This window comes from Lagopus leucura, unplaced genomic scaffold, assembly GCF_019238085.1.
Source record: "Lagopus leucura isolate 7727_CA_CO unplaced genomic scaffold, USGS_WTPT01 Super-Scaffold_100026, whole genome shotgun sequence".
Lineage (NCBI taxonomy): Eukaryota > Metazoa > Chordata > Aves > Galliformes > Phasianidae > Lagopus > Lagopus leucura.
The window spans coordinates 45,635-71,606 of record NW_024962277.1 but is presented as its reverse complement, the minus strand read 5'-3'; the positions used below and the strand labels follow the sequence as shown (position 1 = coordinate 71,606).

Here is a 25,972-nt window from a genome sequence, read left to right as displayed (position 1 = left end):
CGCAGTGCGTGTGCGTGTCTGTGCCCCGCGCCACATGGGTGACACCGCACCCCGGCGCATCACCCCCATGTCTCCACGGAGGCCAGCGCGGGGGGAGCACCGCTCACTGCTCTGCATCCCGAAACGCTGCTCACGACCCCTCCGTGCCCGTGGGATCCCCAGCGCGACCCCGCTGCACTTAGGCCTGGGGCTATGCCGTCCTTGGGGCTCGCAGCAGAGGTCCCTCCAAGCTCAGCAGTGTGCTGCCGGGCTGGCAGCAGTGCAGAATGGAGAGCACCAAGCCCTCCTATCCCCAAAATGCAGTGAGAACCTCAGCTCCCCACAGCAGGTTTCACCCACCGCAAATTGCTGCACTCTGAGGAGAGCAGCTGCAGAGGGGAAATGTAAAAGGAAGAAAGGCTGTGGGCAGCTGTCACGCTGTCTGTTCACCTGCTGAAATGGGATATCACCTCCCCTGAAAAAAAAACCAACCAGTACAGAGAAATGAGACATTTGCAAAGAAACAACGTGTTTATTAAAGCCAGGCAAACGATCCCAGCCCTCCCCTGCAGGATGAGAGCGCTGCGCCATGTGGGTTCGTGGCAACAGACTGCTCTGTCAATATTGAAACGCTTCTTCCACCAGCAGCTCAGATCAAAGATCAAAAGGGCAAAAACATTCGAAGCTGTGGAAACAGATCCACGGCTGGTGACCCAGCAAGATCTGCTCTGTTTGCTCCTGGGGTTGCCGAGGGCTCGAGCTGCCATTTATCCCAGGCTGGTGGTGAGGTGGTCCCTTCCCAGTCAACATCTGCACAGCTGGGATGACCCTGAGCCAAAGAACTACATCTAAAAGATGAGAAATATCCATCAGTTACTGAAGGTGTTGAATTTCGACTTTGCTTCTTTGGGCTTCTGTCCAAAGCCGTCCTTGAAAAGTTTAAGATGGACACGTCCTTTATTCATAGGAGAGACATGAGGCTACTGTGATAGAAACTAAACAACATCCTGAATTTCCTGAAACAAAGTTTGGCCTCAAGGGAGAAGCAGCACAGCAGTCCATGCACCGGGTTGCTGGGACTTTGCTTTCCTCAGCCTAGCCCTTGTCCATCAAAACTCAAAAACAGCTCTTGGGGCAAATCTTAACCTTACCAAAAACAGTCAGAAAAACACCCCTACTTTCTAGAGAGCCAAAAGTCAGAACTTGCAGACATGCAAACCAAAACAGAGACTACGAGTAAGAGAGGAGTGAAAGCCTCCAGCTACAAAGATGTTATTAGAGGGGTAGGGCTGAAAGTCTCAGCGGAGTGCAGGCACTTCTCTGCTGTGTGAACACAACAGTAAGCAGAGCCCGGGGCACTTCTGGTGGGGGTAAAACAACGCAGACCCACGCAGCTTCCCAAGCCTCAGATCCTAAGCTGTCTCTGAAGATGGATGTGAGCAGGCAGTGACATGCTTGGGGCCAGGCAGGAGCCCTGCCTGTTTTCAAGGGGCTGTGCTCGCACTCGGCCCTTCTCAGCAGTCCCAACAGGAGCTCCCAGCATCAGCTGTAGGAGACTGAACAGGAGTAAACAGCAACACAGACAGCCATGTCTGCACTGGAGGCTCTGAAAACAAAACCCCTCAATCTGAATAATCACTATCAAAAACTAAGGAGCAACATTCTGTGCCCTGCACTTTGCCAGGACACGGGTTGGTGGAGCCTGTGGAGCAGCTCGCCTGCTTTTCACCTGCTCTGCGCAGGGAGAACAGACTCTCCTGGGGAGAGGAGTCCCAGAAATCCCTTCTCACACTGGCAGCTATGGCTCTTTTTCTGTTTTCCAAACTTCTCTTTCTTTGGTCTGCAAGTTGGAGCATGCTTTTATTGGAGCACGACACTGGGAGGAAACTCTTCGTAAGCCTGGGCTGAGCACTGCTGAGCATCTGTTGATGGGGAGCTGCAGGAATTGGGTTAGAGCTTGCTAAACTGAGAGCAACTGTGTATCTGGGAAAGCAATTTTTTCTTGTGCTTCCCAACCCGATAATCCTGTTTGCTCTTACTTGCTTCAGCCCACCATCAGCACACCTGGCGAGCTCCCCTTTTCTCTTGCCGGGGTGTGTTTTCTTCCTCTCCATTACTTTATTCCAGGGGATCCTTCCCAGCTTCAGCTTTGCCTTGTTCCCTACGGCTATGTTCTCCAGCTCCTGGTCCGTGGACGAGCTCCCATCTCTCTGCCCAGACACGTTGCTTTGCACAAAGAGATGGCACGCTTGAGGCTGCCTCTGCTGTGATGGTGTCACGGGTTTAAATCCACTGGTACCTCTGCGGACTGCCTTCCTCAGAGGAGTGACTGGGGATATCTCCTGCAGTACAGGAATGGGCTTTTTCCGACCGTCCCCCCGAAACTGGCTGTTAGCACTGCACGCACACGGATGGTGAGAGCAGCTCTGTGCTACCAAAGCAGATTCCACCTCCCTGCCATACGCAGCTGTAGCAACGGGGCTGACTTTGCTTTCACAAGGTGTATCGAGGCCACCCCGAGGCGTCACGTCCCCGCTGACTCTGTGCTGCTTCCCCGCAGCAGACAGACCCAAGGAACTGCAGCCCCCTGTACCATGGCAGCACGGCCAGTGTGCTTTCTGCTGGCGTGGGGCACGGTCCTGGCACGTGTCAGGCGAGGTCTGGGAGGAGTTATCCACCATCCTGGGGGGGACTTTGGCACTGGTCATGAAGGTCTGCAGCTCAGCTAAGGCACTGGGGAGCTTCAGGGAGCGTAATTCTTCACATAGCTTCAGGTGGTGGTCGCTGAGCTGAGCTGGCAGTGACTCCAGACCCTCCTTCAGCTGCAGGACACTGGATTTCACATCTGAAATATCCACATCTTTCTGGGGGAGCAGTGAGCAGAAGCAGTAAACAATGCATTACAAAGTACAATAATAGGATTCAAAGAGGAAACTTTGGTACCACGCATCAGTGAGACACTTTAAGACCCAATCTTAGCGATTTGTATCACTCTGTGTAAAATGTATTTATTGTGACCCAAAGGTGGGCATGCACTGCACCACCTCCTCCAGCAAAGGCATGTGACAGAGCAAGAAAGCAGTGCTTCACCGTGCGGCTGCCACCACAGGGCACTGTTGGGCTCCCTTCTCTCTGACCACGATTCCATCAGTGCTGACAGCACTGTGTATGGGCTCCTGGGTAAGCATCAGCCAGTACGTGGTCCAGAATTTGCATTTTAATATGCTTTCCCCATTCAATACAATAGAAACGGTCTAGTTTGTAATCCTCTGTCTGAAGACAATTTAATATTCAGTTAATATTTTGAAGAAATTGGAGAAATTCGGAATGAAGATTCAGAATAAAAGATTAATTTCCCCACTTACAGCCGCCAGTCTCCTCTCCATCTCCAGCAGTGCCTGCTCCATTTGGCTTTTATCTTCCAGGGCTTTCAGCACCACGTCACTGTGACTTTGAAGAGCATCTTGCACTAAACAGGCAAATCAATAAAAGACACATTTGGTCTTTCATTTGTAAATGTGAATAAAGCACTATCAATACTATCACTGCTTCTGCCACGGCCTGGCATGAAATACTTCGCTGTGCTATGCAACCACAGCTGAGCTCTCCCCAAGCACCAAACAATGGACAGTGGGGTACATGCTTAATGCAAAGCATTTGGAATTTATAAGATGCTGAGTGCAGGCCAAATCTCATTTACTGTGCTCTATTAATATGGCAGCTGGAGATGAAAGGCTGCGTGAAGCTGGAACACTTGGTTAGCTCAGCACAAGGAAGGCTGAGGTGAACGAAGATTGCACTGGGAGAGGGACCACAATGTGCCTGGTTTACAGCTTACGTGGAGGGGGGAAGATCGTTAGCAATCTTACAGAATCATAGAATCATTCAGGTTGGAAAAGACCTCTGTGATCACCCAGTCCAACCACCCACCCGTCACCAACGCTGCCCGCTAACCATGTCCTTAAGTAACACAACTCCCCTTTCCTTGAACCCCTCCAGGGACACTGACTTCACCACTCCCTGTGCACCCTGTGCCAGTGCATCTTTGTGGGAAGAAATTCTTCCTAATATCCAACCTGAAGTCTTCCTTTAGAACCATAAATGATGAAACAGAGGAAGAGATGCTCTCTAGCCATGTCTGTTCTTCCCTTTGAAAAGCATAGGAAGGTTTGGATGTGTGGCTGGGGCAGAGCCTTTGGTTCTCCCAAAACAGGATTCAGGGCCCTCCTAAAACAAAGTGTTCCCAAGCCAGCTGGGTGGGATAACCAAAACTCAGGAATGCTGCTGTGTGCCCAAGAGAAAGATCAGTGTAGAGCAATGTTCCAACAAGTGGCTGCAAGAGCTCTGCAGTCAATTAATCCTCTTTTCCTGCAGATCCAATATGTTTGATTGACTGTGGTGTCTGCAGAGCTGAGAGCCCTGCTGAAGAGGTTCCTGCACGTGGTGTATTTATCTCAGCTCCTCAGGGCAGCTCCTCTCACCCCAGGGATGCTGCTCCCCTGCTGCAGCACCGCATGGTTCTCGGCATCACTTCTCCTGCTCTGCTATTTTCATTAAGCTCGCGGGGACTTAATTATCTTGGTGGCTCTGCCCTTCTGTCAAACTCGTGATGGAATTGGCCAGAGTTAAAAACTATTAAGGAGAGACAGGCAGAAGGGATCGTACACGTTTGGGTTCCGTGAAAAAACGGAGACTTTTGAACAGGTACATTTGGAAGGGAGAAAAGAATGAGATGTGAGCAATTATGGGCCGGCGGGTTTGTTCTCATGCTGCCCAAGGTTTTAACTAGACCTTAAAGGAAAGAGCAGTCAAAGATACAGAGGAAAATGGAACAGAACAGAACAAGACTTCATGAAAGGCAGATTGTGCCTGACTAATGCAATACCTGATGATAAGAGAGGTGAGCAGTTAGACAAAGGCAGTGCAGTGGCCTTTGTGTGGATTCAAACAAAGCTTTTCACTGGAAATCATGTCATATGAAAAAAGCTGAGAAAAACCGTGAGGTGCATAAAGGCTCTGGAGAGTGGTGGCAGGAGGGGACCTGGGTGCAGGCGAGGCAATGGGCAGCCAGCCTGTGACACAAGGCTGTGTGCAGGGGCACAGAGCAGCGAGGTACGGCTTGTGGAATAGGTTTGTAATGATGGAAGAGGTGTTTCAGCGGCTCCTTTCAGAGTCTGCATCTCCCTGGTTAGACCCAAGTGCTACTTGCACTGTTTCTGGGAGGCTGCTGGCCCCCTGCAGGCCTGCAGCCCCACCAAGGAGAGGAAGGCAGCAGCAACTGAGCGAAGAAAGCCCCTCACGTCACTCCATCCCATTCCAGCTGTACACAACGACGGCTTACCTCAGCTTGCTGCTCTTCCCCATGTGCTTTCTTTTGATTCTGAATTATTTTTAAGGCTTTCCGATTCCCCCTGTCTATCTGTTCCTCAACATGGATCCTCGGTTTATAAATAGTGCTGCATCCTCGGGGCTTGTGATCTGCACATATGTTTGACTCAGCACAGCGTGCTGCGGGCAGGCTCCCAGCAGCCTGTGGAACGTGCTCCATTTGTACATGTGGGAGTGCTCTGCAGAAAAACCTCAGTACAGAGGAGGGGCACTTTCCTCCCTCGCTGCCTTCCGCACCAAGGAGCGTTCAGACTTGTCAAACATTATTAAACACAACAGAAATGGGTGTTGATCTACGCCGAGAAAAAACGGCATTGAGATGGCTGAGGTATATCAGATCAAGGATCCTGCTAGTCAGACCTCTTGGCTTTGAAAATGATCAAGAACAGCTGCCTCAGAGAAAGTCTTCTTCAAATAAACCCTGCAGTGGATGGTTATTGAGTAACTCAATCACAGAGGAAAAACCTTTACTCGGTTAATGAGTGGATTATGCACGGGCTTGTGCCTCTCTTCAGGTATTTCACTCCAAGCCAAGCTGCTTTTTCCAACCTGGAATGTTGCTACGGTTGGGTTTGCTGTACCATTGTCTTTGAATGCCGCTGGTTCCCATTAATAACATAAGGAATGTGAAATCCATCAGGAGAGAGAATGCTGCAGGTCCTCAGGGCCGGCGGTAGGTGAGCTCATCCAGTAAGCCCACCCTGCTGCCCAGTGCTGGGTTCTGTCAGAGATTTGCACTGGCTCGTCCTGTCTAAGGGAAATATTGCCCATCATTCACCATCTTTGCTGGCAGGAGGGGCAGACTGTCAGCAGTGCGCTCACCGGGAAGATGCTAAGAAGTGTTGCAGAGGATAGGGCTGCTGTGAGTTGTCACAGCTGGAACTGCCAGATACCAGAAAAGCAAGGCAGTTCAGAGAGGGCAGAGCTGTGAATATGAGGATTTATATATATATATGTAAGAAAGCTTTGATATAAATGTGGGTATATAAATGAAAATGAGGAAAATAGAAAAAGAAATGAGTTACAGCGGCTGAGACCAGAAAGAGCGAGCAAATGGTAAGGCAGCAAGTCAACCAGAGGAACTCTGAGAACACAGCTCTGCTTCCTTCTTTACATCCCAGTGCACAGCACACTGAGATGTGTTCAAGGAACAGAGCAGCTGTGCTTCTGTGAAAGCTGCTCAGGCAAATGCTATCTCACTGATGGTGGCAGACGCAGCTCTATTCGCTGTGTGCACATATGAACAAATGCACACAAGAGAACAGTTTTTATCTCACTGCAAGGAGCGTGCTAGCACAGCAGCATTTGCAAGGATATTTTGAAAAATATTTTCTGTTTTCTTCTCACACTGTGGCTGTGCAGACTCTGCCAAAGGTCCGTGCTGCTCACTGCTGTAAACGAGGCCTGTGACACTCCTGAAACGCTTCTAATGAGAATGGACTTAATTTCAAGTGATTTCTTTACTTTGCAGCATTGTTTGAATGCCCTGTTGTACAACCTGTGTCTCTGAAGAGAGCCTCATCATCTCCTGCATTCAGCTCCTCACGTCAAATCCTCCGCCACCATTGGCTTAACACCTCTACCATGTCACCATGTCACCACATCCCACGGTGCTGTATCATCAACCACTGCCATTCAGTGCTTCCTTGGCTCTGAATTTGGTTCTTTGCCAGCTGAGTTTAGGAATTTTAGATGGCCTTTTTGAAGGAATTACCTCAGCTGGGATCTTTTCAAGGCACAAGTGTGGGCATTTATGTGGTGGGAACTTAATTATCCATCACTGTGACACCAGTCAAATGGCAGTGTTTATCAGCAATTAACCAGTGACAGATGAACCTCCCAGAAATATAAAAAGAACAACATTGTGGAGTGATGATTTTCATTATGTATTCAACATTCTGCAGCATGATACATTACAGAAAGTGCCAATTTCTCTTTTCAATTGCTTTGAAAATCTAGCAGCAGGCACCTCTGGGAGGTTTCTCATTTCATTCAAGGCACAGTTATTTAAAATGGTTACTGAGAAAAAACAGGGCAGATGAGCAAATGGCAGAGAAGGACGAGGGGGACTCATGAACAATAGATTTAATTTTCAGTGCCATGACAACAATTTCTGTGCTAGAGGTGTATGAAATTAGGCAAAGTCCTGCCTCAGAGTGGACAAGCTGACACTGAAGCAACTAGGGGATGGGCAAATGCAAATAGGAAGCTTGCTGTGCTGGCCAAAGCAGACAGATACTTGCTTGCATTGAGGACCCACAAAGAGCACTTGCCAAGCAAGGGAGTGCTCTTGCTACACCATTGATATTTGGAACACACGTGCTTCCACAGCCTTGTGAAGAATGCATCAGACTCCACTGCTCTTGCCTGAGAGGGCTGTGTTGATTTAAAGGGCAACTGTCAAAGCTGCGTGTCTTAGAAGCCACATTTTGCTGCACAGATAAGATTTGACTGCTCTTGTGAGGGCCTTTTCCATTGAACTCAGGAGGTATATCACACATTCTGCACGTGTTCTGAAGCCGGTTCCTTGTTCTTGCACAGAGCACAGTCCTGACACAGTGCTGATAAAAGATAATGACACAATTAAAAACCACTGCACTCTCAAAAGCTCAGATCCAAGTCAAATTAGAAACAACTTCAGCAGTCCCCCTCAATAAAGACTGCTGTGACGAGCTACTTGCTGTTCACAAGAGTTTTACATTACTGGCTCTTCTGGGAGATCGTCCTTTCATCACAGTACAAGTGCACCTCATGACCTGCTTTTTACCTAAGAGGAACAGTACCAGAGATAGAAAACTGCAAACTACAGTGAAAACTTGAGAAATCCTTAAAACCTGGATGTGGAAACATACAATATAAGTATCAACAGTACTTTTAATGAGTACTTCAGTAGTGTATCAGATACAGCCTAAAAATGAGAGCACAAAGCATAGAGGTGTCTTTATCTATACACACATAGTGTCTGACCATACAGCACCTACATTCTTTGACAAAGGAGAGCAGAGAAAAGGTAAGTATAACAAGAATGGGAAAACCAAACCCCTGCTGTGACTAAGCCTTTCTTGGCTCTTCACCCTTATGAGGAGCAGCTGTGAATGGCATGAGTCGCCTATTTCAGCCCAGCTTGGAGACATTCAGTAGTTTGACTGTGCCCTCTGCTGTTAACAGAAGCACAGAAAGGACTCACGTGTCTTGGAAATGGTCTCCAGGTGAACAGAAATTGATTTGTTTCTTGAATTGAACTCTTTTTCAATGTTGTCCAAGCATGCTTGCAGCTGCAAGAGTAAAGGTAAGTGAGAAAATCAAATGCTATCTTTCATTTGTCTGCAAAACATAGCCTTAAAAGCTACAGAATAATGGGTAACTTCAAACAGTTTGTCCATCCATTGGTTGCAACCCCAAAAGAGACTTGGAATGGCTCAAAAGACAACTGAAGGATTGCAGAAGTCTTGAATTATTTTACGATAGAGATATTAATCTGTTTAAAAAACAAAACAAACACTAAGGATAGCAGTTAAATTATTTATAAAAAATAGGGGGGAGAAGAGACTTTCACCTTCAGACTGTGAGACTATGCTGGATTACTTGTTCCTGAGAGAAAGGTACTGTCTTCAGGCAGAAGGAAAGAAGCCTTTGTATTTGCAGACAGCCATTACAACCTATTCTTGCTCCCAAGCCCCAGAGAAATTCCATTGCTGACTCTGAGACAAGGCCCTAAGGCCTGTAACCCTAAGGATTGGCCACAAAGAGCATGCTATGTGTAAAAAGCATTGACATTTGTTGGTCTGAGCATTTGTGTGCTCACAGCAAACAGTAAGCTAAGTCAAATATCAGTGAAGAAAGTGAGAGAAGATGAATGTTGAGTAGCATTTCTAATTCTTCCTTCTCCTGAGCTCTGAATTTGAATTAACTTACCCCTTGAAGCCTGTTGTTGATGCTGGAAATAAAGGTGCTTAACACTTCTCTAAAATGAAAACAAAAACAAAACCAGAACAGTTTATACTTGCTGTGTTTCTGGCTTTTAAGACAGACGTGGAAGATACTGAAGTGGTCAGAAATTGAAAATATCACAGTAAAAAAAGTTATATATGTATATATATATACACACATATACATCACACACATGAATATATATGTATATTTTGTGTGAGTGTGTGTGTGTGTGATTCTCCTGATCCTGGCCCAGCATTTCTGCCTCCCATGGAAGTTCCAGGCATGTTGGCTGCTGGGTGCTGCTGCTGTGCTGTTGGTCCAGAAGGACCCAGTCTGGGTGGAGGTGACGTGCCAGCTGCTGAGGTACATATACAAACACATATTGTATTTGGGCAAAAATAGCTGTGGGGGGAAATAGGGAAAAGCTGCAGCACCAACAAAGGAAGAACATACAGCACAAATCCTTTTCTCCTGAGATGAAGCCTGTGGTTTCTGTTATCCGTCCTTTGGAGCGGTGTGAAGAAAGGAATCAAGAACCAGGCTATATTCATGATTAACCTATCAAGCCAAAACGCACGGACTGTTGCTAAGCACAGTGCTAGCCTATTTCCTCTCTGGAGTTTTGGGTCATTTTAAATTGATCATTTAGTCATCCGAATTACAGCAATCAGAAAGGTGGAGGCCAGGTAGAGTGTAGCAGTGAGAAGTAGGCAGGGCTGCCGGAATTCTTTTCAGCTTTATGAAAAGAATAAGTTCATTTTGGTCATCAAACATGCAGGAGATACAAATAGATAAAGGGTCTATATATATTTAGAGATAATACAGTTACTTCTATAAGCATGCTTCAAATCTGAGAATGCATCTGTAGTATGGAAAGAAGCATAATTGATTTAAAGAAGAGCTAGAGGATAATTAAGAGTTGTGTCTAAACATTTAAAAATGTATGTTAATTCCTCACAATTTGGTCACAAATACAAAAATCCTCCACTTTTCCAATAAGCACCAGAGCATCACATTTCTGCAGTATCAGAATCACTGGTACTGTTGTAGTGCCTGTTGCAGGAGAGGAAGTGCAGTCTGATCTGGTTAAAGGCTTTTAACAAAGATGTGTTTCACTTTGAATGTTACTTCACAAAATGTACAGAATGAAGAATTATTTATGGGTGCACTGGGAAGGTTGCCATCTTTCATTTCTGAGATTGAAAATATTGGCTTAATCCTGAAGTCCTAGAGGTCTGACAGCTACATTTAATTCTTAATGCTTGACAGAGGGCTCATCATCAAACTGCACGTCCTATAAAAAACACAGAAAAATCCTGTATATAAGTAAAATTATAGGGATTTGTGCAGGTTTATGTTAAAATCATCACATCTTCCTCTGCACACAAGTGTGCTTGGCATTCTCCTCACCTGTCTCAAAGGTAAATGTCACACCAGGAGTCCCTTTGATCAGTCCCAATACAGTCTATCAATTTTTTAGAACCACAGGCTTTCACAGAGAATCAACACAGGAGAGAAAAACCAACAAACCCCTGCTGACTAGAGAAAGAAGACAAAGGTAAATTCAGGTTATGGTTTTGTTGTTCCTTGTGGCTTATGGCTGGAAGCGTTACACAACTCTCACTGCAAATAAACCCTATTCTCTTATCCTGCCACTCTTTGCAGTGAGAGATTATCTGAAACCTGAAATGTGCAGCTATGCCATGTCTAACTTTTAAAGAGGAGCTGCAGGGAGCGATAACAGACTTCACAGGCAGTTTGCAGTGTGTACATACCGATCGTATTTGTCCTTTATTTTGTTGTTATTTGCTTTAAAGTTTTCCAGGACTCTCTTCCCTTGTGCTGCACCAAAATTAAGCAACCCTTTTTCTCTTGTATCTTCATCGAATAGCTGTGGTTTTGCTTGGTATTTGGTAAAAATACTGGGCTCGCTCTGTTGCACAAAGGAAAGAAAAAATGTTGAGGTATAAAAATAATCAGAATGTTAATAAGCAAAAACCATTTTGCATAGCAAGCACTTTTTAGAGGCATGGTTCACAGCGATTGGATGTTACACATTGGATGAGGATGTTGAAGTATCATGAGGTTATTGCTCACTGAGTGTGTCCTGTTAGATGGGCTCAATGGGTTGATGGTTGGACTGGATGATCTTAGTGGTCTTTTCCAACCCTAATGGTTTTAGCATTGTTTGGCTCCCAGTGGATCTGAAACCCAGCCTGAATTTCTTCAGATTTGGGCTTTTTCCTCATCCCAACTCCTTTCAGTTGATTGCAGTCATCAGGTGCATTGATATTTTTCCCTTATGTTTAACACATAGACTATAAAACGATTTCAGGGAGCTCCCTGTACATTAATCTACAGAAAATCCTATTGAATTTCCTGTAGGTGACAGCCTTTGCTGCCTAGCATCATCAGACTGTAGCTCAGTTTTTCACACGTTTCAATGCTCTTTCATCTTGAAGAGTGAATTTTCTTTCCTGCATCTGATGAAAAGCTACACAGTTAAAGGACAAGCTCTTCAGCAAAGTGCAGGGGATGGTGGATAGGATCTGGGATTGAATGGCTGCCTAGGGCTATGGAGCTGGCATGACTATTTTTTTCTAATCTTTGCTCCCAGGTGTCTTTATTTGGATCTGGCACTATCTGCTAGTGATGCAGGAGTTATTTTAGTGAGGCTGGTAACATCAGAAGCCACGTGCTACAGGAAGAACATTTTGAGCATAGAAGCTTTTCATCCACAAGCATTCAGAGATCTGCTGCAACAACAGTACTGAAAGGTAACTTTCTGTCAGTGGAACTGAACACCTCTGAATACCTCTGTTGCTCTTGTGGAAAGCTAATCATGATAACGCAGAACGGTTGAAAGAACAGATGACTTATTCTACCTTACCTAGGGAGTCTAAAGACTTTAGCTTGAGACTAACTTCCCGTTATGTTGGTAATCAAAAAGAATCAAAGCAAATAATGCTTATCTCAATAGTGATCATTGATTAGAAATGGTAGTTTTTTTTTTAGCTAGCCGGGCTGCTGCCTGGTAGCTGTAAATATCTACTCTTCTTACAGTATCAGGAGGTAACTGGGCTTGGCAAATGTTAGCGCCTATTTCAGTATTACCGCTAATTTGGGATGGTGGCTGTGTGCCTGGGCAGGGCTGAAGGGGGGAGCAAAACTCACGTCCTGGGAGTTGTGCTGGCCCAGCTGCATTCCCAGCTCCAGCGGTGCTGCTGACTGCGTGTTCTCTGGGCAGAACTGGGAGCCGAAGAGCACCTGGGAGTCGCTCAGACTTGAGTAGTCGCTCAGAGCGCCGCTGCGGGCAAAGAGCTTGTTCGGCCTGAGATGGAGGAGAGGGGCTTGTGAGTGTGAACAGCAAGTAAGCAGGCAGTGTGTGGCTGGACACGTTGATCTGACTGTTGGAAATACTGCACATGTAATGACGCTACTCAAAAGATGTGTTGGTGCTGTTTCTCCCTAGCAGTAGATGAAATCTGTTCTTCCACTCCTTCCAACTGTGTCACTGTGCAAAGACCCCAGCCTGCCCACGAGAACAAAAATCTCACCATATAGCATCCCTAAAATGGGTCAAGGACAAACTGAAATGGGTCAAGGACAAACAAACTGAATTAGTTCAAAGCAAAATGCTCATAAATCACAAAGGCTTTCTTCTGATCAAGCCTGGCAAAACAAGGATAAACGAACTGAGAATTACAGATCAAAATTAATGATGTAGGCTCTTAGGCAGGGTTTTCCTTCTATATCAAATTGTATAACCTAAGGAAAAAAAGAACAGGAGACTAAATTTTGTTTCTAACAAAAGATCATCACCCCAGCATTTATTAGCAGTGACGTCTTCAGTTAATCTCCACTTTTGGAAGGATCCCAAACACCATACATACAACAGAAAGAGCCTTTACTGGGAGTCTGCTCAGCCTCCTCCATATAGCAGTGTTAGTGGCAATATTATCTTAATGCCTTTGGCTTTGAGCTCGCTGTGTACTCTGAGCTGCAGGACTTTGGCTGGCAGTGTAAGTATCACATCTCCTGCACTGTTTTTCTAAACATCCATCTTTTAGCTGAAAAAGCTCCTCCTTAGTTTGAGGAAGGGTTTTTATGCTCTTTATATATTGACAGTAAAGCACTTAGTTCCATAATCCCCTTTCAAAGTGTCTGGTACAACTGGAGCATGTCACATCCCGTAACCTGCTCCTCTGCTCAGTCCCTTTGCATTACCTAACATCTGAATTACAAGATTCCAATACAAAGAGTTCTACTGCTGACATTCTGAGGAAGCTCAGAGGACTTTATGAGCCATGTAACTCCCCAGGCTCACTCTGTGCTGATGCTATGACCAAAGAAGGCTATTGGCAGCCATGAAGCCTCATTTTTCCGTTTTTAGTCTGCTCTCTTGGTGGTCAGTTTAGGAACGATGACACTTTTTGCAAACTATGGGGGGAGATGAAACAGATGCCTCTTGGAGCACACTCACCCCCCTGAGCAGCGGAGTTCTTTCTCCCCTGCTTAGCACTGCTGGCAATGAATTTACTAACAAGGCCATCTGGACAAGGCATCAGCCTGGCCACACGTGGCCCAGAACTCTCTGTGATGGTAAAATCAGACAGCCACCTGACTGTTTCCTTCAGGATGCCTGAGCTTCATGGATGCATGATCTGCTCTAAATATAAACCCTTCCTTGCAAACAGCAAGAAAACATCCCAGCCATTTAATCCTGGTTAGCAGTCCCTCTTAGGTGGTGCAGTAGTTAATCCAGAGAACTTTCAGCCTTCTGCTAAAATGAGCCATTCCTGTGTTGTTCATGCATTTGTGCCAGGAGCTCTCCTAAAGCACTACTGCATGCATTCAAAGGAAGAAGAGATTTAGATGTGTAAGATAGGCACCATCACAAGCTCCTGTCAGCTCCAAAATTGCTCAATCATACTCTGTTGACCCATGGAATGGTTTCTTCTTCCCACCTAACTTTACGCGAGGTCCTGTGATATTGGCAACCCCGACATTTACTGTAATATGAGCATGACCTAAAAAATCTGCAGCCCTCTGCATAGCTGCGGAGTCAGCTGGTCCTCTGCTGTCTCAGTTTCATTGCCACCTATGGGAATTCCTCCTCCCTGTCCCTCAAGATAAGTTGGATCTTTTTGGACCTTCTTGCTTGTTCCCAAGTTGCAGTTAGCACATCCAGATACTTCAGCATGGCCACACACAAACATATCGCCTTTCGTTTAAAGGTTCTGCCTTGCCCCAAAATAGCTGTCAGATGCAACACACAGAGACATGTAGCGTGCAGTAAATCTTCTCTTCTTGTGTTCTCTAGGTGTTTCTAGAATCGCCATGCCAAATCTTATAAATTGTCCTAGGCCTTATTGGTCTGTGAAAACAATTCTGTTATTGGGTCCAACACCAAATGGTAAGAGTCAGCTGGAAAAGCAAACAGAGTCTTCTACAGTTTCCAAAACAACATTTATTTGTGGTGCTGCTGGGATTGTATTTAGCCTCATCATCCACACCAAACCTGAGCCAATGTCCCTCCTCTTCCACAGCTCTGTGGGTGAAGCTCACTTATGCCTTCCTGACATATTTAAAGTGCAGTGCTTTCCTGAAGAGATCTTTCTCTCCTGGTAGTAATCTCGAGTAGTATCAGTGCAGTACTGTTCCTTTCCTCCTGCTTTCTATCCGAAAACCTCCCTGCCCCTTCTGCTCCCTCTCATTTAGCCTAGCAGCTAGGACTGCATCACAACAAATCCAGCTGAAGAGCTGCGAGCTGCTTTTCACCTGCCCTTCCTCATAGTCTGCATCTGTAGGAACTGTCTCTACCTCTGCCGTGCTGCTCTTGTCGTTACTTTTTGCTGCCTGCCAAAGTGTTCATCAAACAAGCAAAGATCAGCGTTTGCTTTGGGTGCAGAGGAGGGACTTCAGCATCCAGGGGGCTTGGAGGAGCTTAAATCAAGGAGGTTTAGCTGCTATTTCTGCTCCCAGCCATTTACCGTCTCTGTTGGAGACTGCCAAAGCATAACATTATTTTTCTGTTCTCTATCCTTTGGAACTCAGTGACCTGCTTGCTGCAAATCATTTGTTTCATTTCTGCATTCATATCCTAAAAGGAATTTCTACAAAGAGATTTTGGCAGTGGCCCCAACCACAACAGGATCCCTTACAGCCACCGCCTCCAGTTTCCAGGTATCAGGCTGAAAGTCTTTCTGCTCTTGCTTTAATTCTTCAAGGTCATTTTTACTTTCTGTGAGCGACTCCATTATTCATTCCAACGCGATTCAATACCACCCAAACATTCCTCACCTTGGAAACCGTGTCGGCTCTTTTGTCCTGAGCGAGGAGCCAGCAGGCGGAGATTGCTGCGGCACAGCCGCGTTTACTCACACATTGATCCTTGGCCATATTAGGAATTAGACCTCTGGAGACAGAAACTGTCCCCCGCTCTGAAGCCGTCTTCCAGGCTGCAGAGTCCTGTAAGGCTCAGGATTTGTTTTGAGCTGCTCTCTCAGTCACTGCCTTGTCTCTCTCTGTCACTTTCTGCTAATTCTTGGACCTTGGATTCTTAAAGCATAAGGAATTTGTGGTTCTGCTGTATGGAATGGAATGGAATGAAATAACAGGTTGAATGAGGCTGTTAAACTCGAAAGTCTTTTCTCAAAGCAGAAATACGCCACGGAGAATAAGTGGTACAAGTAGACTTCATGTTACAGCATCTTTTTTTAATTTAATATTTCTCTTCAGTATTTTCATCATGTATTGGCCTTACCCACCCTCTGGCAGGCTTTCTGCTCCTGATGGCTTTTGAAATTGGTTTATTAGTAGTTATTATGCCTTTAGCAAGTTACTGCCTTTCACGTGGAACAAGAAAATTATGGTAACTTCAATTCAAAATTGTAATACTTTGCTTCCCATTTTTACATTTTTAATGCTCTTTAATTTCTTAAAGGGTGCCCTCTTGTTTTCTTTACCATGCTATCTAACCTTGTCAGTCTGGTACTGGTCCTGCTCACTCTGCTCTGATGGCTGCTCTGCATTTGTTCTGTGTTTCAGCTCAAGGTCTAAATAATCTCTATTCCTCAGGCGAACCTACAGCCCTTCCTGCCACCCCTTTAAATTCCTTTCTAACAAGCTTCTTTATTTCTACGTAAATGTCTTTTTGGAAATTAAACATCTCTGTAGTGGATTTTTGGCTCCCATTTCTCCGCAGAGATGCTGACTCCAGTTCATTACTGTCACTTCTATGGCAGTGCAACAAGAATAATGCAGTAATGCTCCAAACGAGGGCCTTGTGCCCAACCCAGGACCAAAGCAAGATGCGATTCTTCCCTGGGAGTTCTCTCGCTGAGCAGGTCTTACTGGTGCTGAAAATCTGGTTTCAACACTGTGAGTTGATAGAAGGCTAATTGAGGCATCGCTGCTTTTGTGACCGCTGTGCTCAGGTGCCCTGTGATCTTCCTCTGTGTGCCCTTCTGGCCGGGCAGGCAGCAGCGCAGCTCTAATGCGACACATTCCCTAATTGTGTCTGGCATTTCAATCCCCCAGAATCGTGTTGTTTGTTGGTACACTTAAATTGACTCTTAGCTTTCTCCACAGCATAGCTGTCACTTTATCAGCATGACCTCTTCTTACCTTCTCAAATAATTGGCAGCCTGATATTACAGTGTCCAACTAGATAATCTTCTTTCTGATGAGTCTGTATGATCTCTGCTATGCCAATATTCATATATAAGAACAGGTGAAGTGGGGACTTTGGCTCCCCCATCCTATTTCTCAGGCAGCCAGCAGTTGCAGATGAGAACACACATGCTTGATGGATTATGACCCCAAGCCCCCGCTCTGTTCTGAGGCGCAGGTGGAAAGGAAGCGCCAGAGGTAACGGAGCAGGGCAACGTTGGGCTTCTCTGTTGTGGCCTTATTACATCACTGGAGTCCTGCATTGCTCATGGACCTGGCGGCAGCTGCTCTCAGAAGTAACACCTTTCCTCAAATGTGCAAAGAACGAGCACACTGAGGCACACCTGTCAATATTATGTGCTGATTTTGTTTCATCTTGGAAGCTTTCTGAAAGGCAGCACTGTGCAGTCTGTGTATCATATCCTGCTGTAGTGAGAAAAGGATCTAGTAACAGAAGTGAGCTGGGCGAAGTTATTAACAGCTTTTCTCATATCTCAGTTTTGTGCACACACTCCTAACTTTTTTTTTCCTTTAAAATAAGTTAATTTGCCTTCTGAGTTCTCCTTTTAACTCCTCTAAAAGCTCAGCTTCATTCTCAGTATTGTTTCATGCCCTACTTGACCCTCTCAACTCATTTGCCAAAAAAGTGGAATGCTGAGGAGCAGGTGATAAAATCTCACCTGTGTTTCAATCGTGTGTTATTAGATTAGTTAAGAGGCAAGGCTTTAATAAAAGCAGAGAAAAAAAAATCAAGACAATAGAATGATGCAATGCATATTTATGAAGGCTAAATTGTGACAGGTATAAACATACTTTTCTCTGAATTGGGTCCTCTTTGACCCCTGCATCTGTGCAAAACTCAATTAATTCATACCTATGCGACAAGTACTTTTATAATGGGGAAGGAACCTGCGATTATATTTTCATTATCATCCATCATCATTGTAACATCAGGCCACATCGGAGACACTATGACTAAAACTGTGAATTTGAACAGTTAGTTATGTAAGTGGTTATTTAACTACCAGAGGATCAGAGGACAAAAGTAATCAATTAGCTTCTCCAGAGTTAAATGAGGGATAAATCTGGCACTGTTTTTAAGCCAAGTGATGCAAAGGTTGATACTCTGCTGTTCATTTAAAAAGAAAAAAAGGAAAAAAAAGGCATTTTATGCGTTTGTTCTCTAGATGTTCAATACAAATAATATTTGTTATTTCATTATATATTGTAGATGTGGGGAGTTATAGCTGCTCTTTGACTTCTACTGGGGAAAGAAATCATCCATGTGTATAAATGCAGTATATGGAATAACTTTAGAGTTACATAACGTGTAATGATATTGCAAATCGTGATTCATTCTATCTATCTTCTATGCAAGGCAAGAAGGGAGCATTTAACTTATCTAATTAGACATGTTGCATAAGATAGGCCATAGGACTCCTGAATAAATTCCTGCTCAAAGCACAGAATAGCTTTCAGCAGAGCTGCCAGTGTTGATTTTAAAATTCCCTACAATGGTAAATCTATCACAGTACTTAGTAGGCTGAGAGTAATGTAGACAGAAACAGAATCACAGAGTAGGCTAATTAGCCATAATTCAACAGACCATGATTAACCGCAGATTAATTTTAGACATATTTCTTGTCATTCCTGCAGTCATTCCCTGCTTTGGCAGTACAGTGACCATGTAGTTATGGCAGTTTCTCCAACAATTTCCAAAAGTAGGGAGCTATAACAAAAAAAATGGTGGTGCCTCCTGTTCCAGGTGACCCTGCTGGATCACCTCCTAGCTTATATCCCTATTGTACAGCTTATAACCTTATACAGGCAAAGTTCCTGCCTGTTCCTATCCTAGGCCAACCCAAGAGAACAGTCTGAAAGCCACCCAAAAGCTGGGCATAGGGCAGGCACAGCAGATTTTCCTCTTTCCATATTTCACTCTATTACACCACATTTACAGGAGTATTCACTCAGGTAATATAACCTGCTGCTCACCACAATCCCTCTGCTTATACGTCTTGAATTCAATAAGTGGACCACTAAAATGTTTTTGAGTAAATGCTCTTAAACACTCAGAATGTTGCCAGTTCTAGGAATGCTGTATGTTAGCAGTGCAAGACCTCCCAACTGTTTGGTACTCTAACCAACCACACATCAGGAAGGAGCTTTTTGAATTTATAACATCCTCATCATCTCAATTCCTGAGAGAGGCTGTTGTACTTAAAGGCTCTGAGGGCTGCAGTGTGACGGGTGTGAAAACACACGGCACTTACCCAGAGGCTGTGGGAGTGCTGAGCATCTCCTTGATATTCCAGACGTTGAAATTCATTTTTTTTTTCCCCTCAAGATTAACTGTTAGAAAGGAAAAATACGAGAGCTACTGATCCTGCATGCAGCCACCTGTGGGGCTGCTGGCTGCACTGCAATGGCAGCAGCCAACCTGCAGCCTGGTCACCCTGCAGCCACTGTGTTTTTGGGGCTGGGGTGAGGAACGCTTCTGCCGGGCTCTGTCCCCAGGAAACTCATGTACCGCCTGAGCCGGGGGCAGTTTGTGAGCGTTGCAGAGTTAAGGCTCTCTTGGGACACAGCACAGCTGCTGCAAGGGGAGCACGGCCCAGCATGGGGCCCGGTGAGGCCTGGCCAACATGGCTGCCACGGCCAAAATGGCTGCCACAGCCAACATGGCTGCCACGGCCAGTGTGGATGCTGGAGCTGGGCTTGCAGGCTCCTCACGGAGCTGGGTTCTCTCAGGCTGTCCCCACACAGGCAGGACCAACCCCAGTGCTGTGTGAAGGAAGTGCTTGAGCCTGGGGACCCTTGGCTGTCTGTGCAGCACACTGGGGCGCTTTGTGCCCAAGGGCTGCGCAGTCTCCAGTGTCAACAACACTCTTGGAAATGCAGAACAGCTTAATTTTACTTGCTAGTCTGACAGAAATAACCCATGATCTAAACGTGCCCTGCAGAAATACTCTCAAATATGGTTTCTCTGGAATTTTTATGCTCCTCATCTTCAGGAATGGAAAATGGGCACGCTTGCTTGCCTATTTTTTCCCCCTTTAACTCAAGGCAATTTTAATGCCTGTTAAGCTGTTTGTTTGCAAGTTCTGAAGGTGCTCTGTGAGCAACAAACTGCTGCAGAAATAAAGCTGCTTTTAATTTGAAGATAGATTAGAGGGGTTCATCACATCCCCTTCAAGCCCCTCTTGCCTGGAGGGAAGTTTTAGCATTAATACAGCCTGGAGCTCTGAGGTGTCAAAACAATAACTATGCTGTGTTTCCTTAACAAATCTTGAAGAACTGAAGGCTTGACCTAAAGAATTACGGACTTTTACCCTTCACAAACAATTTGGAGCAGCTCTGCTGCATTGTTTTTGCTCGTAACAACAAAGCTATGTCTGTATAAATAACTCAATTTTATCTCCATGACTTCTTAACTCTTGCCTGTGCGATGATTGGGTGGTAGGAAGCTTTTCTAGGACTGAAGCAGAGGCTGTGCTCCCACAGATGACAGTAGTATGATAGTCAGCCACCTAAGGATGGAAGCCCAACCTTCCTCCAGAGAGCACTGCTGCAGGGATATCCATGGTTATGGCACCATTTGAGTAAAAGAAGGCTTTGGTCTGCTGCTGTGCTCTGTACAGCTTGGGTGTGCAGGCCAATGCCCAGTGCTGCTATTGCTGTATTGAGGTCCAATGTGGTCCTACATCACAAACAGTGTTTTTCCATCCTTTTATTGGAAAATCTAGAACTCCATTCATAGGAGCCCACAGGGCCTTCTACCCATTACAGCACTGTTATTTGGAAAGGATTTCCTGGCACTTTGTGTGTGAGCTATAGGATTCAGGGCGTTATTTTAAGTTATTATGCAGAACTATTCATGTTTCTGATGTGGCTGGAGCTTTCTGGTTTGAATGTCTACTGAATTTGTGAAATATGATAAATGAGATTTTGTATTCCTTCTCTCCTGACAACAGAAAGAAATTCTATAAGAAAACACATTTTTTTAATTATGGGTTTGACAGCTAGTTCCAGTCCCAGTCTTCCTCATCCATAACGCAGCTCTGTGGAGATCAGAAGTGTTGCCAGGTGCTGGCTTGTAGAATTCCTTCTATCTGGAGTAACAGACTGTGCTTCTAGCATTAGGGAGTCCAGCCACACACTTGAAGCCTTTCATTTAGTAAAAATTAGAACATACCAGGAGATAGACAGCAATATATCTTGTACGACCCTCAACTGTTTTTCTTCAATTTGTTAGCATTTAATTAGCAACTCACATGAGCTCTTAAACAAATAATGTGTCAGTCTTATGTGTCAGTCTTAAGCACCGTCAGGGTCATCATTTATTTTGCCCTTTTGCTTGAAGATTTCTCCATCCATCCCAAGACATTCTTGGCTCTTGTCTTTGAGGCTTTCTTCCCCTCATTTGGTTGGGATCCTGCTCCAATGCCCAAAAGTGGAGAGAGACAAGAATGAGCAATCCAGACTTTTAGGAAAGGTCACAGATTCTTCTCACTTGAAACAGTCAAGTGGTGCTGCAGTCAGTGGATGCACCCCAGATTTCCTAGTCACATGCAGGAGACTTGGGTGCTAATGAAAGAGGCAAGCTGACTGTAGGCAACAAAGAGACAACAGCTGTAGAGCTGTTGGAAATGTCGCCGCAGTGGGGACACACGACAGCAAGGTGCTGAGGTGCAGCTGGCATGGCCTTGCGTTTGGAAAGGGCAGTTCCAAGCACCAGCACCCACTCTGCAGCCCGCCATGCTGGAAGGGAATGTTGCAGAGGAGTGTCAGCCTGCCGGTGACTCAGTGCCTGATTTGTTCTGTCCGTGCCATGCTGCCATGGGATGAGTTCGTTAATCAGGTCTGCGTTTCCAGTGCAACTCTGTGATTTAGGGTTGCGCACGACAAAAGCTGTGGTGAGTTCTTAGGAGCCTCGGTGGCTTCTGGAAAGGGCTGGCATGCTGTAGAGGGGTACCATACCTGTCCCACCAAGGCATTTCAGGGGAGCATTGTGAAAGTGCAGTTTGCTGCAATATTCATAGCAGTGTGCCAGTGTGCTGTGCTTGGAGCACAGGATCCCTCTTTCCAGCCCCCTGACCTCTCAGCACAGCACAAGTCACTAATGTCCTGCTGATGGCGAGTCCCTCCAGCTGCTTCACCTCAATTCCCAGTTTGGGGCCCCATGTTGATGCTGGCTCCAGCACAGGAGTGTTTCTATGGCAACTCCAGAGGTGAATGCAAGGATGCTTCAAGCAACAGAGGTACCGCCAGCCCAAGGATCCCAGAATATTCCTCCCAAAATGCAGCAAGTGGCTCTTCTCTGAACCATGCCCAACTTTTTCCATGCAATGCCCTGGCATGTGTAAAGCCTGATGCAGCAGCAGCACACTGGCCACCCTCTCTGAAAGGTCAGATGCTCACGTTTGATATTTACCCCGGCCCATGAGATTTTTTCTAATGTCATCTCATTAAAAGACTGAATCTCTCACCTGCATCTGTTCCGACCTGTCTGTGCTTTTAAGTGTGTGACTTTGCATGAAGCTAAAACCAATAAGGCTCAAGCAAGTGCTAAGCAAGCTGGGGCAACCCTTGTCCCCCCCACAGCAGGATGACATGACTGCAGTAAGCTAAAACTTCACGTTTCATTTATTTGAGGTGCTACATCACCTCCTAGGCACTGAGCTACAGGGCACCTCTGCGCTACATGAGACATCGACTGGGTCTACAACGACACAGCACTCACTGCTACACACACGGCACGGACACGGGGCTGGATGGGGCAGCATGGCCAGCGACAGCCCTACCTCCATGGCTCCCCATGCCAGCAGCCTTGTCCCACCCTGGGCACCAGGTTTTGCCCCTGGACTCCGCTGCTGTGGGAGCCTGGAGGGGTTTCTGGTGCGTTGCAAGAAACCGTGGCTGCTGCAGTACGCTGCTGCAGTACTTGGTATCACGGGACGGCAGCTTCTTGGAGCCCTGCACACCCTGTCCCCGTCTTCAGGCACTTGATGCTCTGCTGGGGCTGCTCCCCAGGCCGAAGAGCCATTGTCAGGGTGCATCACGCAGGCAGAGAGCCTCAACAGCTCCACTGGGGCCCTGGGCCACTCCACCGATGACGAAGAGCAGGTCAGGGGCTGGGCAGCTGGAGCAGGAGCAGCGGCCAGTGGGCATGGGGGGCAGCAGCTCCCACCTCTTCCGTGTGAGGCTGAACCCTTCCACTGAGTCCAGCGGGCACGACTGGTTCCCTGCAAGAGATGGCATGGCCTCAGCCCTCTCCATGCACCCTGGGTTCTGCTGTACTGAAGTAACGATGCAGGGGTTCAGCAGGATTAACAGCATCCCCTGGGAGAGGGCTGCTGGCAACAATGCTGCACCATGGTGCTGCCCCTGGCTGGCACTCTGGCATCTCAAGTGTGGCCAGAGCCCACGAGGCTGGGGTGCTGCAGCTGCCCTGGGAGCCCTCTCCACAGTTTTCCTGTTGCTGAGCAGCAGTGCTGACCTTTCCCCAGCTCTCCTGGGAGCAGGTTGCAATGCTGCAGCTCTGTGCAGATGGAGCCCAGGAAGGACAGGTTTTCATGCACTGAGCGCCCATTCCCCACCACAGCCACAGCAGTCAGCATTACCAAGGCCACCCATGGCGACCACGTATCTTCCCAGACAGCCAGCAACGAAGTCAGCTCTCTTCTCCCTCATGCGGATGGCACGGCTGGGCTTGCTCCACGCACCTGTCAGGAAGAGACTGTCAGCATCACCATGGACCTCACAACACAGGCAGCACTCCTTCCCCATCTGGGCCTCACCCTGCGCGGGGTCGAACATCTCCACGGTGTTAACGAAATGTGGTCGGGAGTAGAAGTTGTGTGGCCCTGGCTGCTGCAGCCCCCCTAGGCTGAAGAAGACGCTGTCAGCCATGGCGCAGGAGGCGAAGGCGCGGCGGCTGGGCACACTGGGGTAGCGCGTCCAGCTCTTTGTCTCCAGGTCAAAAGCCTCAAAGGCGGTGACGGGCAGCTTGCCCTGCCGGCCCCCTGTGTGTGGATGAGATGCAAGGGCTGGTGGCACCTGAGAGGCAGCCGGTACCACCAGTGATGCCCAGCAGAAGGGTCCTCATGGAACAACCCTGGGCCTTGAAGCAATGCACCCATCGGGGCAGGCTTCTGGGCTCGTCTACCTACCCAAGACGAAGATCTTGTTGCCCTGCAGGAAGGCAGAGGCCCCATAGCATGGTGTGGGCATGGAGGGCAGCGGCTGCCAGTGGTCCTTCGCCGGCTCATAGACGCGAACCAGCGCCTGCGGAGAGGTATCTGCTCCCATTCCCCCCAGAACATAGACGGCACCATCTGTGGAACCAGCAGGGGTGAGGGGAAGACAGCTAGCACAGCTGGGCAGTGCCCTGACCCCGCTTGGACCCTCGCCCGCCCCATCCACCCTGTGTGGAGCAGAGCACCAGGGCCATCGGCTCTAATTATTCCCGGCAGCACCATCTCCCTGGAGACACCATGGCAACGCTGCCATGCTGCCAAATCCTGCTCCGCTGCCGGCACCCCTGCCTGCGCCCATCACAGCCCCACCGGCTTCTGCCCCAGGGTGATGCCACCGCATCCCCAGCCCAGAGCAAACGCACGCATCCTCCATGGGACTCCCACACAAAGGCTGTGCTGAGGCTCGGAGGCAAAGTTTGGGCAGGACGTGTCACCTACCTCTCTGCACGGCCGCGATGCCCATGGAGGGCTGTGCCAGCGCTGCCGCCTTCTCCCACCTGCCCTCATCCACATGGTAGATCTCGACAGAGGCGAGGGGGCTCTGCGAGGCATCCACACCGCCCACCACCAGGATCTGTTTGCCCACAGCCAGGGTGGCAGCACCAGCCCGTGGCGTGGGCAGCGGAGGGAGCGCGGTCCAGCGCTGGGCCTGGAGGTCAAGCACCTCGGCTGCTCCCAGGGCTCTCCCGCTGCCTCCACAGCCACCCAGCACGAAGAGCTGCCCATCGTGGTGCGCCGCGCTGCAGTACACGCGCCGTGTGGGCATGGAGGGGAAGGAGACCCACGCAAAGGCACCCGCACTTGATGCCGCCATGGGATGGCTCAGCCACCCTGGGGGTCCCCGGGCCCAAGCCCCACCGTGCCACCCATCCGGCCCACGGCAGTGGTGGGACTTGACTCGGCTGCCGCCCAGCTCCTGCAAAGAGAGCAGTAGGGTCAGCACTGAGCACCAACTGCTGCTTCGGTCCCTGCGAGTCACAACCTCCGGTTCGGCGTGACAGCATGCTGCTGTGCTCCCAATGCACCACCCGCATCCACTGGGGCTCCCACAGCTGGAGGATCCCAGCGGTCATCCCGCACACCCAGCCATCTCACGCCCCTGGGCTCCAGTGCCCAGCCCATCTCCGCAGGGCACCCGCTCCCCGTGGCTCTGCTCGTCCCGTGGGGCATCCGCTCCCGGCTCATCTCCCGCACTCTCTGATGCTCTCGCTCCCCAGGGCTCCCGGTGCACATCTCGGACTCCCAATGCTCCCTCTCCGCACCCTCCCCTGGTTCCCCGTCCGCATCCCGCACTCCCGGAGCTGTCCCGCCCCGTACCGGTCCCGCCGCCCGGGAGCGGGACAGGCACCGCACCGCGCTCACCTCGCTGCCCGTTCCGCCGCTCTCCGCTCAGCGCCGCCGCTTCTCTCCGCGCGGGGCCCGCCCGCTGCCGGTGGAGGCGGTGCCGCGCCCGCCCGGCCCCCCCGGATCTGTTCCCGGGCCCCGATTCCCGATGCCCCCGACGTCCTGCGCGGATCACCAGGTGGAGGCAAGAGAGGGCAGGGCGTGGAGCCCACCCTGAGCACCGGGGTTCGCCCGCAGGAGACCCGGAGCCGGTGTCGCTCGGCGGCGGCAGGTGCCTGCCGATGCCACGCTGCTCATCCCTTTGCTCCTCGCTTTGCCAAACTCTAAGCAAGTGAACGCGGAGGGCAAGGCGCTTCCCCCGTGCTTGCACAGCCCGAGTGAGGGCAGAAAGGGAA

The 25,972-nt window shown here is 48.1% G+C and overlaps 2 protein-coding genes across 2 annotated transcripts; both read right to left on the bottom strand.

Moving 5' to 3' along the window:
* Positions 1-490: 490 nt before the first annotated feature.
* Positions 491-23,020, bottom strand: IHO1 (interactor of HORMAD1 1). The gene is made up of 7 exons (XM_042880527.1): positions 22,959-23,020; positions 12,475-12,631; positions 11,076-11,233; positions 9,283-9,331; positions 8,555-8,642; positions 3,345-3,448; positions 491-2,843 (listed from the first exon to the last, which is right to left on the bottom strand). Exons 1-7 carry the CDS (start codon positions 23,018-23,020, stop codon positions 1,602-1,604), a joined length of 1,860 nt encoding a protein of 619 aa, XP_042736461.1. The 3' UTR covers positions 491-1,601.
* Positions 22,598-25,641, bottom strand: KLHDC8B (kelch domain containing 8B). The gene is made up of 6 exons (XM_042880520.1): positions 25,596-25,641; positions 24,672-25,149; positions 24,147-24,311; positions 23,775-23,999; positions 23,598-23,699; positions 22,598-23,219 (listed from the first exon to the last, which is right to left on the bottom strand). The coding sequence occupies exons 2-6, from the start codon at positions 25,045-25,047 to the stop codon at positions 23,023-23,025; spliced, it is 1,065 nt and encodes a 354-aa protein (XP_042736454.1). The 5' UTR covers positions 25,048-25,149; positions 25,596-25,641; the 3' UTR covers positions 22,598-23,022.
* Between the last annotated feature and the right edge of the window lie 331 nt (positions 25,642-25,972).